This window comes from Bufo bufo, chromosome 2 (genome assembly GCF_905171765.1).
Source record: "Bufo bufo chromosome 2, aBufBuf1.1, whole genome shotgun sequence".
Classification (NCBI taxonomy): Eukaryota; Metazoa; Chordata; class Amphibia; order Anura; family Bufonidae; genus Bufo; species Bufo bufo.
In genome coordinates this window covers 435174863-435190327 of record NC_053390.1, presented here as the reverse complement: position 1 = coordinate 435190327, position 15465 = coordinate 435174863, and the positions used below count along the sequence as shown (strand labels likewise).

The following is a 15465-nucleotide window of genomic DNA, read 5'->3' as shown; positions in this document are numbered from 1 at the left end:
GTAGTAGGTGAGGGAACCGTAGTCCCGCCAGAGCCAACTTAGAATTTGAAGGGCGCTGCAGACAGCCCTCTCGTCCATGAGACCGCTTGCGCAGGGAAGCAAAGCAGCAGGAGGACGCAATGGGTAAGCATCCAGCAGCCATGAACACTCCACGGGTGGAAGGGCCAATGAGCATGGTCGATACTGCCACAAGCAGAACTGCAAAATACTGTCCAAACCCGTGAATGAGCACCGCCTAGCTCGGTGCAGGCAGGGAGCAAGTAGACCGCGTCCGGACCAGGTGGAAGCAGAATGATCTCTCCGGAGAAGAGTGTAAGGCATGCGGCTAGCATCGTAACCCAAGGAAAACACGTATGTCGCGGGAGGAAGGGGGACATACGTACGGTCAGCCCCGTAAGCAGTGAGAATGCCACGTCTTCACCCTCGGTCCGTTCCAGCAGGGTCGCCCCTTCAGCTACTGGCACCGTAGTGGCAGGACGCTGGAAGAGGGACGCTGGCGGGATGCAGGAGAGCTAAGCTGCCCTGGTCCACCTTGCCTTCTGTGGGGGAGGCAGCAGTGCGGATGATCGGCACTGGCGCAGCTCAACCCCGGGAGAAACAGAGAGGTCTAGTGCGTCTCTGTTGTCCCTGAAGAGAAGAAGAAAATATAAAATAAAAAATTATAAGGAGAGAAAAAAACTGCAGGGAGTGTCTTGCCTCCTTGGACACTAAGCAAAAACTGCTACAAATATACGAGTGTACAGCGGCTCACCCCACCTCTTCCAAGGACCCGGTGCTCACTCCGCAGATTCACCCAAATCCGTTAAGAAAAATGCAAATAGATAAAGTGGTTGGAGGGCACTCAAATATCTGACAACATTCAAGGCAGGATATCAATAATCCTATTTTATTTGCATTAAGCTAATATAATGGCATAAAACTCATAAAATCTACATACATATAATATAAAATATTGGTATAAAACATATACACATGTCCATGTAGTAATACTCAGTCAGCCCTGTGACCATATATAATCGCCAGATCGACGTCACTCGTGAATTTCCACAATAGATATAATCGCCAGATCGGCGTCACTCGCAAATGTCCACAATAGATATAATCGCCGAATGGCGCATGAGTCACTTATGATTGTCCGCACTAGATAACCCGTTCAGGCGTCCACATGCAATAGGAATCACTGGTGTAATAATTTCAAATAAGCCCCATAGGGCAGAGTACTTTACCCCTCTTCGGTTCCCGTGGACTCCTCCAGCAGCAGCCGCCGCTTAAACTTACCCGGCGTCCTGAGCGGTTAACAGGTCTCAAACGCGGCGTCCCACGTGACGTCGCTGCCTCTCACGTGATACTAAGCGAAAACTGGCAGTCTCTCTCTCCAGGCTGAGGGTATAGCTGCTGGAGGAGGGGCTTAACAGTTTTCACTTAGTGTCACGCCTCCTAGGGAGCTGAGCTATACCCAAGGTCTCCTGTGTCCCCCAAGGAAAATGGGCGAGAAAAGACGTTTGCCCACCAAAATGGTTAGATTGGTACAGTCACCTCAGCCCGCAAAAAATGAGCCCCTACCTGAGACAATCGCCCAAAAAATAAAAAAATAAATAAAAAAAAAATCTGGCTCAGAATATGGAGACACTAAAACATCATTTTTTTTTGTTTTAAAAAAGCTGTTAATGTGTAAAACTTACATAAATAAATAAAAAGTATACATATTTGGTATCGCCGCGTTCGTATCGACCGGCTCTATAAAAATATCACATGACCTAACCCCTCAGATGAACACCGTAAAAAATAAAAACTGTGCTAAATAAACAATTTTTTGTCACCTTACATCACAAAAAGTGTAATAGCAAGCGATCAAAAAGTCACACGCACCCGAAAATAGTGCCAATAAAACCGTCATCTCATCCCGAAAAAAATGAGACCCTACCTAAGATAATCGCCCGAAAACTGAAAAAATTATGGCTCTTAGACTATGGAAACACTAAAACATGATTTTTTTTGCTTCAAAAATGAAATCATTGTGTAAAACTTACATAAATAAATAAAAAAGTATACATATTAGGCATCGCCGCATCCGTGACAGCCTGGTCTATAAAAATATCACATGATCTAACCTGTCAGATGAATGTTGTAAATAACAAAAAATGGGCTTCAAATGGGACATGGTGTCAAAAAAACCAGTCCAGCAAAATCTGCCTTCCAAAAACCGTATGGCATTCCTTTCCTACTGCGCCCTGCCGTATGCCCGTACAGCTGTTTACGACCACATATGGGGTGTTTCTGTTTTCCTACAAAACTATATAGCAGATAAAGTGAATGGAGTACAGCGGCTCACCCCTATCTCGTATGGATAGGTGCTCACCCTCCGGTCCTACCCTCAGGACCTAGAAAGGATAATAGAACGTATGCAAAAGTGAGGGGGCACACTCAAGAGGGAAACACTAAAAAGGAGACTTTTGTATTACTTACCAGTAAAGTCTCTTTCTCGCTCTTCCTTGGGGGACACAGGAAACCATGGGTATAGCTCTGCTCCCTAGGAGGCGTGACACTAAGCGAAAGCTGTAAGCCCCTCCTCCATCAGCTATACCCTTCAGCCTGGAGAAGAGACTGCCAGTTGCGTGTCCAAGTAGTGAAAGATAACCACCAACCGGAAAAAGAACTGTCGAGCCCCAACGGGGGCAACCAAGCCGGAACCACAACTGTAACCCAATGAAGGGCGGGTGCTGTGTCCCCCAAGGAAGAGCGAGAAAGAGACTTTACTGGTAAGTAATACAAAAGTCTCCTTTTCTCGCCCATATTCCTTGGGGGACACAGGAAACCATGGGACGTTCCAGAGCAGTCCCAGAAGGGAGGGACCAGAACAAACTAGACCAACACCAGAGGCATCAATCAACTGCCGCCTGCAACACCAGACGGCCTAAAGCAGCGTCAGCCGACGCATGAGTATGCACCCTGTAGAACTTGGTGAAGGTGTGCAAGGAGGACCAAGTGGCCGCCTTGCAAATCTGCTCCGAAGAAGCCCGATTTCTCTGAGCCCAGGAAGCCCCGACCGCTCTAGTGGAGTGAGCGGTAACACCAAGGGGAGGAACCCTGCCCTTGGTGAGATAAGCCTCAGTAACAGCCATCTTGACAAAACGGGCGATAGCAACTTTGGATGCCGCCATCCCTCTGCGCGACCCTTCCGGGACCACAAAGAGCGAGTCAGTATGCCTGAAAGAGCTGGTTACTTCCAGGTAAATCTTGAGCGCCCTGACAACGTCCAGGCGATGAAGCTTCCTCTCCCGCGGATGGGAAGGGGAAGGACACAAAGAGGGGAGAACGATGTCCTCGTTCAGCTGAAAGGCGGAGACCACCTTAGGAAGGAAGGAACCGGACGAAGAACCACCTTGTCCTGGTGGAACACTAGGAAAGGTTCCAGACAGGAGAGTGCAGCCAATTCGGACACCCTCCGAAGAGAGGTGATGGCTACAAGGAAAATAACCTTGCAGGACAGAAGTCGCAAGGAAACCGTCCGCAGAGGCTCGAAAGGAGAAGCCTGGAGCGCTGAGAGAACCAGGTTCAGGTCCCAGGGCGGTACCGGAGGGCGATACGGGGGAACCGCGTGAGCCACGCCCTGAAGGAAGGTCTTGACAGGACCAAGGGGGGCCAGTGGGCGCTGAAACAAAATGGACAGCGCAGATACCTGACCCTTCAAAGAACTAAGGCCTAGACCTTGGGCCAGTCCGCTCTGCAGGAAGGACAAAACGGTGGGGAGAGAAAAGCGGAGCGGAGGAATCCCCAGATCGGCACAGAACCCCAAAAAGGTCCTCCAGGTCCTATAATAGATCCTAGAAGAGGACGGCTTACGGGCGCGGATCATGGTGCGGACGACGTCCGCAGAAAAACCCCTACGTGTCAGGACGGTGGTCTCAACAACCACGCCGTCAAACGTAGGGACCCTAAACGCGGGTGGAAGATCGGTCCCTGAGAGAGAAGATCTTCCCTGGCGGGCAGCGGCCAGGGCGCGTCTGCCAGGAGCAGCATGAGGTCGGCATACCAAGACCGGCGGGGCCAGTCCGGAGCGACCAGAATCACCGAGACGCCTTCCGCCGCGATCTTCCGAAGGACCTTGGGCAGGAGAGGGATGGGAGGGAATATGTATGGGCGCGCGAAGCCTCGCCAAGGAAGAACGAGGGCGTCGGCTCCGCAAGCTCCCGGATCCCTGGCCCTTGACAGATAGGCGGGGACCTTGTGATTGAATTTTGAGGCCATGAGGTCCACGTCCGGTATGCCCCAACGAAGGCAAATGGCCTCGAATACCTCCGGGTGAAGAGACCACTCGCCGGGGTCGACGGTGGTGCGACTGAGGAAGTCCGCCGCCCAATTGTCCACCCCTGGAATAAAAATTGCAGATAGGGCCGGTACGTGGGCTTCCGCCCAACGGAGAATGCTGGAGACCTCCCGCATCGCAGCAGCGCTGCGAGTGCCCCCCTGGTGGTTTATGTACGCCACAGCCGTGGCGTTGTCTGATTGTACACGAACTGGATGACCCTTCAGCAGATGAGTCCAGTGTCGTAGAGACAGAAGGGCCGCTCTCAGTTCCAGGACATTGATCGAGAGTTTGGACTCCGATGGAGACCAAATGCCCTGGACGGATCGGGGAGGAAACACGCCTCCCCAGCCCGAGAGACTGGCATCGGTTGTAACCACCAACCAGTTGAGTGGCAGAAAGGACCTGCCCAGAAGAGGGGACTGTAACCACCAGCGGAGAGATGACCGCACCGGAGGCGAAAGATGGAAGGGATGATCCAGAGACTGCGGTGATTTGTCCCAGGAGGAGAGGATCGCCCGTTGGAGAGGGCGGGAGTGAAACTGCGCAAATGGGATCGCCTCGAAGCAGGCAACCATCTGCCCCAATACCCGCATGCAGAAGCGGAAAGACGGTCGACGGTGGAGAAGGAGACCCCGAACCGCCCCACGGAGGGTCAGACGTTTTTCCGAGGGAAGACGTACCTCCGCCGCTCCCGTGTCTAAAAGCATTCCCAGGAAGACGAGTTGTCTGGAGGGGGGAAGGGAGGACTTGGGGAAGTTGATGACCCAACCGAACCTCGCCAGAGTCTCTAGAGTGAGATCCACGCTGGCAACCGCTTGAGAAAGGGACGGAGCCTTGATGAGGATATCGTCCAAGTACGGTAGCAGAAAAACACCCCTGGAACGGAGTAAGGCTAAAACCGGGGCCAGGACCTTGGTGAACACCCGGGGGGCTGTTGCCAGCCCAAAGGGAAGGGCGACAAATTGGAAGTGGAGGTCCCCCACGGCGAATCGAAGGAAGCGATGGTGACACCGGGCTACCGGAACATGGAGGTAGGCATCCTGTATATCGATGGAAGACATGAAATCTCCCTGCTCCAGGGAAGCCACCGCGGAGCGGAGGGACTCCATCCGAAACCGTCGAAGGAGGAGAAAACGGTTGAGCTTTTTGAGGTCCAAAATGGGCCGCACCGAACCTCCCTTCTTGGGAACTACAAAGAGGTTCGAGTAGAACCCTTGGAATCTTTCCTCTGGAGGAACGGGGGTAATCACCCCCCTGTCCAGTAAGGCTTGAACGGCCGCGGAGAACGCAGCCGCGCCTTTCGGGTCCCGCGGCGGGCGGGAGCGAAAGAACCGATCCGGAGGGAAGGATGCAAATTCGATTTTGTATCCGGAGGACACAATTTCGAGGGCCCAGGCGTCGGAGACGTGAGCCATCCAGACGTCCTTGAAAAGGAGGAGCCGGCCCCCCACCCGGGTGGGTGGGGGCGCGCCTTCAGGCAGAGGACTGTTTTGCTGCGGGTGTGCGGGCAGCCTGCGGCTTGCGCCAGGATGGCTGCGCCCGAAAAAACGGCTTCCTACGCTTGTCCTGGGGAGGAGCCGAAGCGGCAGCTGTGGTGGGAGCCCCAGAGGCCCTGCGGGAGGACCGAAAACGAGACGCACCAGGGCGTCCGCGGGGGGCGCCCCTGGCTTGGGGTTGAGGAAGATGGGTGCTTTTACCACCCGTGGCCTCTGAAATAAGTTCGTCTAAGCGGACCCCGAAAAGGCGGGAACCCGCAAACGGTAGCCCCGCCAAGGAACGTTTGGAGGCAGCGTCCGCTTTCCAGACCTTCAGCCAGAGCTCCCTCCTGACGGCAACTGCCAGGGCGGAGGAGCGTGCAATAAGGGCTCCCGCATCAAGGGAGGCCTCACAGACAAAATTCCCGGCCCGAATAATAAGCTGGGCCAAGGAACGTAGGTCCTGGATGGGGACGTCCGAGTCCAACTCCTGTTCCAGCTGCGCACCCCAAGCAGAGATTGCTTTCCCTGCCCAAGCAGAGGCAAAAACCGGTCTGAGAGCAGAACCGGAGGCAGCAAAAATGCCCTTGGAAAGGGTCTCCATGCGACGGTCCTCCGCTGACTGAAGAGAGGACCCGTCGGGAACAGGGATGGCCGTGTTCTTTGACAGCCGAGCCACAGGGGGGTCCACCTTGGGTGGGGAAGACCAGGTGGCCACGACATCGGCTGGAAAAGGATAGCAAATGTCCAGCTTCTTTGGGTTGACAAAACGGGCGTCCGGGCGAGCCCAAGCCTTAGACACCACGGAGGAGAAATCAGAGTGGATTGGAAAGACTTTTGAGGCCTGCCTGGGTCTGATAAAGGAGACGCTAGCTGCGTCCGAGCTAGGGGGGTCATCCTGCACCTTAAAGGTGTCACGAATATCAGAGATGAGTTGGCCCATCGCTGAGGCTAGCTTGGACGGCAGGGCCGAGTCCATTTCCAAATCTGAAACCGCCAATTCACCTTCAGAGAGCGAATCCTTTGGAGAGGAGAGGCCCGTCTGGATGCGCACGCGTGGCGGAGAGAGTGAGGCCTCAGAGGAGGAGGCTCGCTCTACTCTAATACGCTTCTGAGAGTGCCTAGCTCGGGAGGGGTCACTAGGAGAGGGTGAACCCGCTGCAGCGGCAGAAGCAGTGGACCCGGAGGGCACGACAGTCAGAGTGGCGTCCTGCGGGGTAGGTGGCCTGTCTATTAGGCGGCCCACGACATGAGTGAGGCTTTCCACGGCCTGGGACAGGGATCTAGCCCAGTCAGGCGGGTCAGAGGAAGCAGGGAGCGACACAGCGGGCGACTGAGGCTGCGGTGGAGCTCGGCATGCAGTACAGTGCGGATCAGACTGCCCCCGGGGAAAGGGTTCCCTACAAGCAGTACAGGCATGGTACCATGGCTTGGCGGCTGCAGAAGGGTCTGACATGGTGGAAAGATGTTGCACTTAAAGTGAGAACCAAGCAACAGTACTGTGGCACGGAGGGGGTTAACAGTCCTACCAGACCCGGATGATACAAGCGGCAGCTGTAAGGGGAACAGACTGAGGAGGCTGTGGAGGAGAGGCAGCAGCACAGAGCTGAATGGCTTCAGGATCGCACGGCAGAGAGATGAACCCGGAAGTAGCGGAGCGCAGCGGCACGGAGCTGAATGTGTAAGGAAGCTCCGCCCCCCCCTCTGCCACGCTGAAGCCGAAGCAGAGCCGCGCGCGCGCGGCAAAATGATTTTAACCCCCAAGGATGTTGAAGTGCCGGCCATGAAATGGCGCCGTTCATGCCAAGAAAAACGGCTCCCGCCGCGCCTGGATGTAGCAGACGGCTTGCTTGTCTGCAGCCGTCCCCTGTAAGGCAGCGTTCTAGGACTTGCCCAGATAAACTGCCCTCCAACTAAGCCCGGTAACGTCCCGATATGGGGGGGGGTGGGGGGTGGGGGGGGGCCGGGGTTGGGCGGTGAAGTGGAGGTCCCCTTGGACAATGTAGCAGTGGCCATGTTGGTAGCAGCGGTGGGAGGGAGGAAGGGGAGGCTGGAGCAGCCACTCTCACCATACGCTGTCTTCGCCCTCAGTCCATCCAGCGGGGGTCGCCCCTTCAGCTCCTGGCACCGCAGTGGCAGGAAGCCGGGGGAGGGACTTGGCGTGCGGGCGACCCTGAGCTGGCGGGACGCAGGGGAGCGAGGCTGCCCTGGTCCACCTTGTCTTCTGTGGGGGAGGCGGCAGTGCGGAATTACCGGCACTGGCGCAACTCAACCCCGGGAGAAACAGAGGGGTCTAATGCGCCTCTGTTGTCCCTGTAGGTAGAAAAAAACCGAATTAAAAAACAACAAATAACGTAAAAATAAAAAATCATAGGAAAACAACCCTGCATAAGCAGGGGGTGTCTTGCCTCCTTGGACACTAAGCAAAAAACTGGCAGTCTCTTCTCCAGGCTGAAGGGTATAGCTGATGGAGGAGGGGCTTACAGCTTTCGCTTAGTGTCACGCCTCCTAGGGAGCAGAGCTATACCCATGGTTTCCTGTGTCCCCCAAGGAATATGGGCGAGAAATATACATAAAACATACATCAAAATACATATATAGTATGCAGCAACCTATACAATGCTGTATACAAGAGGCAAGATATTGTAAGTAACCTGGAGGCTAGTTCCAATGTGCATAACCTGTACGCATCTCTGCATATTTACAATACCGGACACTGGCATACAACCATCACTACTGCTCCATCGGATTTGAGCATAATGCGTTTATTATATCATTGCCCCAATTGGCTGCAGTGCCATACATATCTATCTATTGGTACTGTATAATCAAGACTATTGATCCGGACATTTAGTACCACTACTACAATTGGGACATTGTTTGTATGAATTTTGTGCTGCTACATCGCACTTACAGCATTGTATAGGTTGCTGCATACTATATATGTATTTTGATGTATGTTTTATGTATATTTTAGGGGTTTGTTTTTAGAGTATTAAAATACAATTTAATCATCCATTCAGTGTTTCCCTCTTGAGTGTGCCCCCTCACTTTTGCATACGTTCTATAAAACTATATATCAATCTGCTCAGCTCCTCCTGCTCTATAACATGCTGCCTGCAGGGTCCCTTTAAAGCAGGCATCCTCACACTGCGGCCCTCTAGCTGTTTCAAAACTACAATTCCCAGCATGCCCGAACAGCCTACAGGTATCAGCCTACAGCAGGGCATTGTGGGAGTTGTAGTTTTACAACAGCTGGAGGGCCGCAGTTTGAGGATGCCTGCTTTAATGGATTATTCCCATCACAAAAAAGTAATAGCATATGCCTAGTGGTCCCAATTGTTAAGGGCCATAATGAGCCATGGCTATGCTTAAGCGCTGTGTCCCCTTCTCAGCTGATCCTAGCATACGACTAGACATAGGCTGCACTTTTTTTGTTACGATATATAAGAATTAAACCCCTAAGCTGGTGGTGGTTCCGCCAAAGTTATTAAGAGGCGTCGGCCTCTACATAACTTCGGGCATCCAGCACCAGTTCTAAATGTAAGACAGCTTCCAAGCTGTCTTACATTTAGACCATTTTCTATGCCTATGCCCGTCTTCTTCCCCGCTATGCCCACCATTTTAGACCTAGCATGAGGGGGGCGAAGTCACAGATAGTGGCACAACTAACGGTGTGTCGGCATCTGTGCCTGAAATACACCTAATTTAGGCATATTTCAGAATAGTAAAATGACCCCCTAAAGTCTCATATATCACGATAAGAAATATACAAAATCTGTTTCAATAACTAAACCAAACTAACAATATGGTTTTCAAATGCACATGCAGTAAAGGGAGCACAGCATTATAATGCTTTTTAATGCTGTGTTACCCTGAGGGTCCTGGAATTTATTTTATTACACTGACAGCATTATGTCCGTGTAATTCAGTACATTTCAGGACTCCCAGGGTTACACAGCAATATAAATCAGTATAATTCTGTGCGACCCTGTCAGAGGAGCGGAGGTCAGAAAGAGGACCTCTGGATGTCACACGCTGTAAGTTCCTCGCATTCAACTCGCTCGTGTGTGTGGCCTTTTAAAATAGCCTTTCAGGGGTAATGCACAAACCTGCGGCTTTCATTGGACAAATACTCCGCAAACATGCGAACAGCCTGGAGTTCGGCACTGGCATTGGGACGAATTTCATCCAAGACCACTCCATATTTCCTCTGTTACCAAGAGAGAATGATAAGGATTAATTAGGACACAATCACAGTGACATGGACAAAACAGAACTCCTGATATGTCACCTGCGCTATGTACGCCCGGTACAGGAACACATCTCTCTCCACCTCTTTCTCTGGGCTTGAAGTCTACAAAAGATAGATAATATGTGAGAAACTAAGAGAAGAATGTAGAAGTTACCAAAATACCAAGAATTCACACAATAGATCAGTTATGTCGGAAATCCTACAGAGACTTTAGGGGAACATTTATCATTCTATGTACGTCTGTTTTTGGAGGTCATTTCTCACACATCTTTTTGTGCAAAATTCTGCAACATTTACCCACTTATGAAAGTAGTCTATGCTTTAGGAGAAATTTTGGGTTATGAACTGCTTGTAGGAACATTTACTTTACTACCTGTGACATTTGAAAAAGTCCCATCTCCACGCCAGGTAACCCCCTTGTATACACCACATTGCAATTGTGCCAAATATATTATTACTGTGTGCATTTCATACATTTAGCCCAACCTCACCAAGCAAAGATAGACTTAAGACCGACACCAAAACCACCGCAAATGATAAATTCCCCCCTTTGTTCCTTTAAAGAGGGTAGCTGCATCATAGGAAGTGACTTCAATGTGGTCCTAGAACCTCACCTTGATTCTTCCTCCATCACTACACGTCACATACATCTGTGCCTCCGGGACACCGATTCTGTAGATTCCCCATCTCTCAAATTGCACCGCGATGTCATGGGTCTCTGGAACCATTAACCCAGGAGGAGATACCATTTTCTGAATCTACAGTTGGCCCTGTCTGCGGTTGGCTATAAGAGCCATTAGTTTGGAGCCCTTGTTGCCATAAAGAAACATTTTCTGCTGGGAATAAATGTAAGCTTACTAGATTAAATAGCTATGCTTTCTGAAAACGTACCAGGGTTAGAGCTAAACCCAGACATATCTCCATTTTCACCCAGGCAGCCCCCCTGACTTGAGCATCGGAGCAATTCATGCTCCGATGCTCTCCTTTGCCCTGCGCTAAATCGCGCAGGGCAAAGGCATTTTTTGGAGATCCAGTGACGTACTGGGGCTCTCCATGGGGCTGCCAGGAAGCCCGGTGACGTCACCGGCACTGATGGGGCGGGATTTAGCGCTGCCCAAGCCAGTAAAACGGCTAGGGCAGCGCTAAAGCCCACCCATCAGTGCCAGTGACGTCACCAAACACACTGCCGGGCAGAAGCTTCTGCCCGGCAGTGTGTTATTGAAAACAAAAGAGACCTCCGAGATGCTCCAATGCTAGCCTCAGGTGAGCTGCCTGGGTGAAAATAAGGGTATATAGGTAGAGAGGGCTCACCTGTATATTCAAGAGTGGAACAGGGTGCTCCTATCAAGAGGATTCACCCAATCCTCTAAAAAAGGTAAATCAGAGAAAGAAGTGGTAGGGCTCACCAATATCAGGTACCACACGGATAATGGATAATGTAATATATTATTTTATTATATTATTAGTGATATACTTTTAACAACCATTCATAAAAAATATCAAAAAAATATCATAAAAAATTCCATAAAATTTCATATAAAATATATAAAAAGCTAGTACATATAAGAATTATTCAACTATATTATATAGCTACAATAATACAATTGTATTATTGTAGCTATATAATATAGTTGAATAATTCTTATATGTACTAGCTTTTTATATATTTTATATGAAATTTTATGGAATTTTTTATGATATTTTTTTGATATTTTTTATGAATGGTTGTTAAAAGTATATCACTAATAATATAATAAAATAATATATTACATTATCCATTATCCGTGTGGTACCTGATATTGGTGTGCCCTACCACTTCTTTCTCCGAAAATAAGGGTATGTCCGGGTTCAGCTCTGAACCCGGACAACCCCTTTAAGACTGGTGGAGATTTATCAAACTGGTGCAAAGGAAAACTGTCTTAATTGTCCATAGAAACCAATCAGATTCCACCTTTTATTTTCCAGTACGACCAGTCTTTTGAGAGCAGCTACATGGGCCATAGACACAATGAACCTCACTGACTTCTATGGGAGAGTTTTCTAGACATGCTCTGTCACCTGTGCAGAGGTCAGGAGGGAGTACAAAAGCGGTGATACCACCTATTGTGAATGGTAAACTTTGTGTTATCTACATGGAGAAGTAAGGCTAGTTTCAGAGAAAAAAGGGGGGCATGGGACCCCATTCTAGTGAATGGTGGGAGTCCCAGGTCTTAATATAGTTGTTAGGTTTCTCCTGCACCTAAGACAAACCCTCAGCACAGCTTACTTTTAGTAAGACCCTTGATAGTAATACTCTGCTTAATGGCGTCTCCTCACCTTCACCTTCTGAGCCTCATTGATGCTCTGTTGGTAGCTGCCAATATAAAACCAGTTCTTGACATCGAACAGCTCGTCTACTTCTCCCTGCGCAGCCATCTCTACACCAGACACGTCACCCGGCCTGCTCTGCCCCACTTCCGCCTGCCTGCAGATCCCGTCTGCGCATGCGCCCCAAGACACCAGTCCAGTAGCACTGTGGCGCCCAGTGGTGACGCCAAACGTCCGCGCCGGAAGTACTATCAGTAGTCACGTGTGTTCGGGGGAGATGGACGGCTTTCTGGATCTGGGGCTTTCATCGTGGCTCATCGAGCAATGCAAGCAACTGGGCATCCGCAAACCGAGCCCGGTGCAAGAGAACTGCATCCCGCCCATATTGGAGGGTACGTGGGTGATAGTCTATGACTGTGAAGTGTGTCTTACTTCCACGTGAAGCTGGCGGGATAGATGACAGGGGCACCACTGCTTCCTGCCTTCTCATCTCAAGCTGGGTGCAGGAGTCCCCCCTTCTCTGCATATCTCCCTCAGTGTTCACTGGGGTGACTGCCCCCCCTGATGACTACTTTCTGTCACCCATCTCCAGCTCTTAGACCCATGCATCAGGTGCCTCCTTTAGTTTACACTGGAGACAGACAGGGGGACTGGCGCATGCGGGGCGCTCTGATTGGATGCATTCACAGCCAGGGAGAAGATAACCACTCCCAAGGAAAATACAAGTCTCCGCCTAGTATAACAGTCGCCTTATTATAATACGCCAAAATATATGGGACCAACAGGGGAGTTCTGTAGAAAGAAAGTGCCATGACATCAGTGGGGGCCGCCCTACAAGGCAGGATAATATTTAGACTAGAGAGAGTCTGATGAAAGGTCCTCTTTAAACCTGGGTAACCCTTTAACAGAATTGACATGACATCAAAATCTCCCAGTGCTGCAGCGTTCGGCTTTGAGCCCGTAATGTCTTGGTATAGAAGACGGTCTAAAATGACAATCATTAGTCTAGCCTTTTAATATGTTTTATACCAACAAAAAGAGAAACAAAAATAGATCACACAGCCACATGTTATGCATTGATCTAACATTGTTGCTCAGCACAATTAACATTGCACTGCAGGTTAATACAGTCCTGATCAAAAGTTTAAGACCAGTTGAAAAAAATGGCAAAAAATCATATTTAGCATGGCTGGATCTTAACAAGGTTCCAAGTAGAGCTTCAACATGCAACAAGAAGAAATGGGAGTGAGACAAAACATTTTTTGAGCATTCAATTTAATGAAAACAACGAATAAACTGAAACAGGCTGTTTTTCAGCTGATCAAAAGTTTAGGACCACACCTCCAAAAAAAAACTAAACCCCCCAAAACAGAAATCCAACTTCCAAACATGAACTCAGTATTGATTAGCTCCGCCATTATTGTTTATCACTTTCAAAATTAGTTTCGGCATGCTTGATGCAAGCGTTTCCATGAGGTGAGTGGGAACATTTCTCCAAGTGGTGAAGGCGGCCGCACGAAGGACATCTACTGTCTGGAACTGTTGTCCATTTTTGTAAACTTCCCTTGCCATCCATCCCCAAAGGTTCTCAATTGGATTTAGATCAGGGGAACACGCAGGATGGGCCAAAAGAGTGATGTTATTCTCCTGGAAGAAGTCCCTAGTCCTGCGGGCATTGTGTACTGTAGCGTTGTCCTGTTGAAAAACCCAGTCATTACCACACAGACGAGGGCCCTCAGTCATGAGCAATGCTCTCTGCAACATCTGGACATAGCCAGCGGCCGTTTGACGCCCCTGCACTTCCTGAAGCTCCATTGTTCCACTGAAGGAAAAAGCACCCCAGACCAATATGGCTCCCCCTCCACTGTGGCACGTAGAAAACATCTCAGGTGGGATCTGCTTGTCATGCCAGTAACGTTGGAAACCATCAGGACCATCAAGGTAAAAAAAAAATCTCATCAGAGAATAAAACTTTCTTCCACCTTTGAATGTCCCATGTTTGGTGCTCTCTTGCAAAGTCCAAACGAACAGTTCTGTGGCGTTCAAGGAGACGAGGTCTTTGAAGACGTTTTTTGTTTTTGAAGCCCTTCAGTCTGAGATGCCGTCTGATGGTTATGGGGCTGCAGTCAGCACCAGTAAGGGCCTTCTATTGGGTCGAGGATCGTCCAGTGTCTTGACGGACAGCCAATTGGATCCTCCGGCTCAGTGCTGATGAAATTTTTTTGAGTCTTCCACTTGACTTTTTTGTTCCATAACCCTCAGGATCATTTAAGAAATTCCAAATGACTGTCTTACTGCGTCCCACCTCAGCAGCGATGGCGCGCTGTGAGAGACCCTGCTTATGCAGTTCAACAACCCAACCACGTTCAAAAACGGAGCGTTTTTTTGCCTTTTCCATCACAACGTGTGACTACCTGACAGAAAATGACAATGAATCCACATCTTTGCACAGATTTGCCCTTTTAAAGGCATGTGGTCCTAAACTTTTGATCAGCTGAAAAACAGCCTGTTTCAGTTTATTCGTTGTTTTCATTAAATTGAATGCTCAAAAAATGTTTTGTCTCACTCTCATTTCTTCTTGTTGCATGTTGAAGCTCTACGTGGAACCTTGTTAAGATCCAGCCATGCTAAATATGATTTTTTGCCATTTTTCAAGTGGTCTTAAACTTTTGATCAGGACTATAGTATACAATGCCATAGTATACATACTATTCACAAGGTTTTTGTATACATTTTGATCAAAATACGTAAACCCATTCACCATGTCAAGGTTGCCTCTACAAGTGGGTACCTACTGTAATTTGGTGCGGCACCACGTGGTGCTCACCAGTGCCACAACACTGCATCGGCAGGTGGCGTACCACAGCAGTCCAACAGCACTCCTGCTGTCAGATTATCCCCCCTTGGCATTCTGCGCCACCAACCCACAGGCACAGCAACGACGGCAACCACATGGTACCGCACCAAATTAGAGTAGGTACCCACTTGTAGAGACAACCTTGAAGTGGTGAGCTGGCTTATGGATATTGACCAATACTTATTAAAATACCTTGTGTACAGTATGTAGATTAAGGCGTTGTATACTATTAATTACGCTGAGAAGCAACAATGGATCATTG

General features: G+C 49.7%; 2 protein-coding genes across 2 annotated transcripts in view; one reads left to right on the top strand and one right to left on the bottom strand.

Annotated features, from left to right (window-relative positions):
• Window positions 1–12517, bottom strand: part of COPE (COPI coat complex subunit epsilon) — a 64079-nt gene extending 51562 nt beyond the window's left edge. The window contains exons 1-3 of the mRNA XM_040417433.1: window positions 12356–12517; window positions 10079–10141; window positions 9897–9997 (exon numbers count right to left, since the gene is read on the bottom strand). Of these exons, the coding sequence (XP_040273367.1) occupies window positions 9897–9997; window positions 10079–10141; window positions 12356–12454 (263 nt within the window). The 5' untranslated portion in view covers window positions 12455–12517. The remainder of the gene's footprint in view (window positions 1–9896; window positions 9998–10078; window positions 10142–12355) is intronic.
• A 74-nt stretch (window positions 12518–12591) lies between these two features.
• Window positions 12592–15465, top strand: part of DDX49 (DEAD-box helicase 49) — a 52152-nt gene continuing 49278 nt past the window's right edge. The window contains exon 1 of the mRNA XM_040417432.1: window positions 12592–12738. Within this exon, the coding sequence (XP_040273366.1) occupies window positions 12624–12738 (115 nt within the window). The 5' untranslated portion in view covers window positions 12592–12623. The remainder of the gene's footprint in view (window positions 12739–15465) is intronic.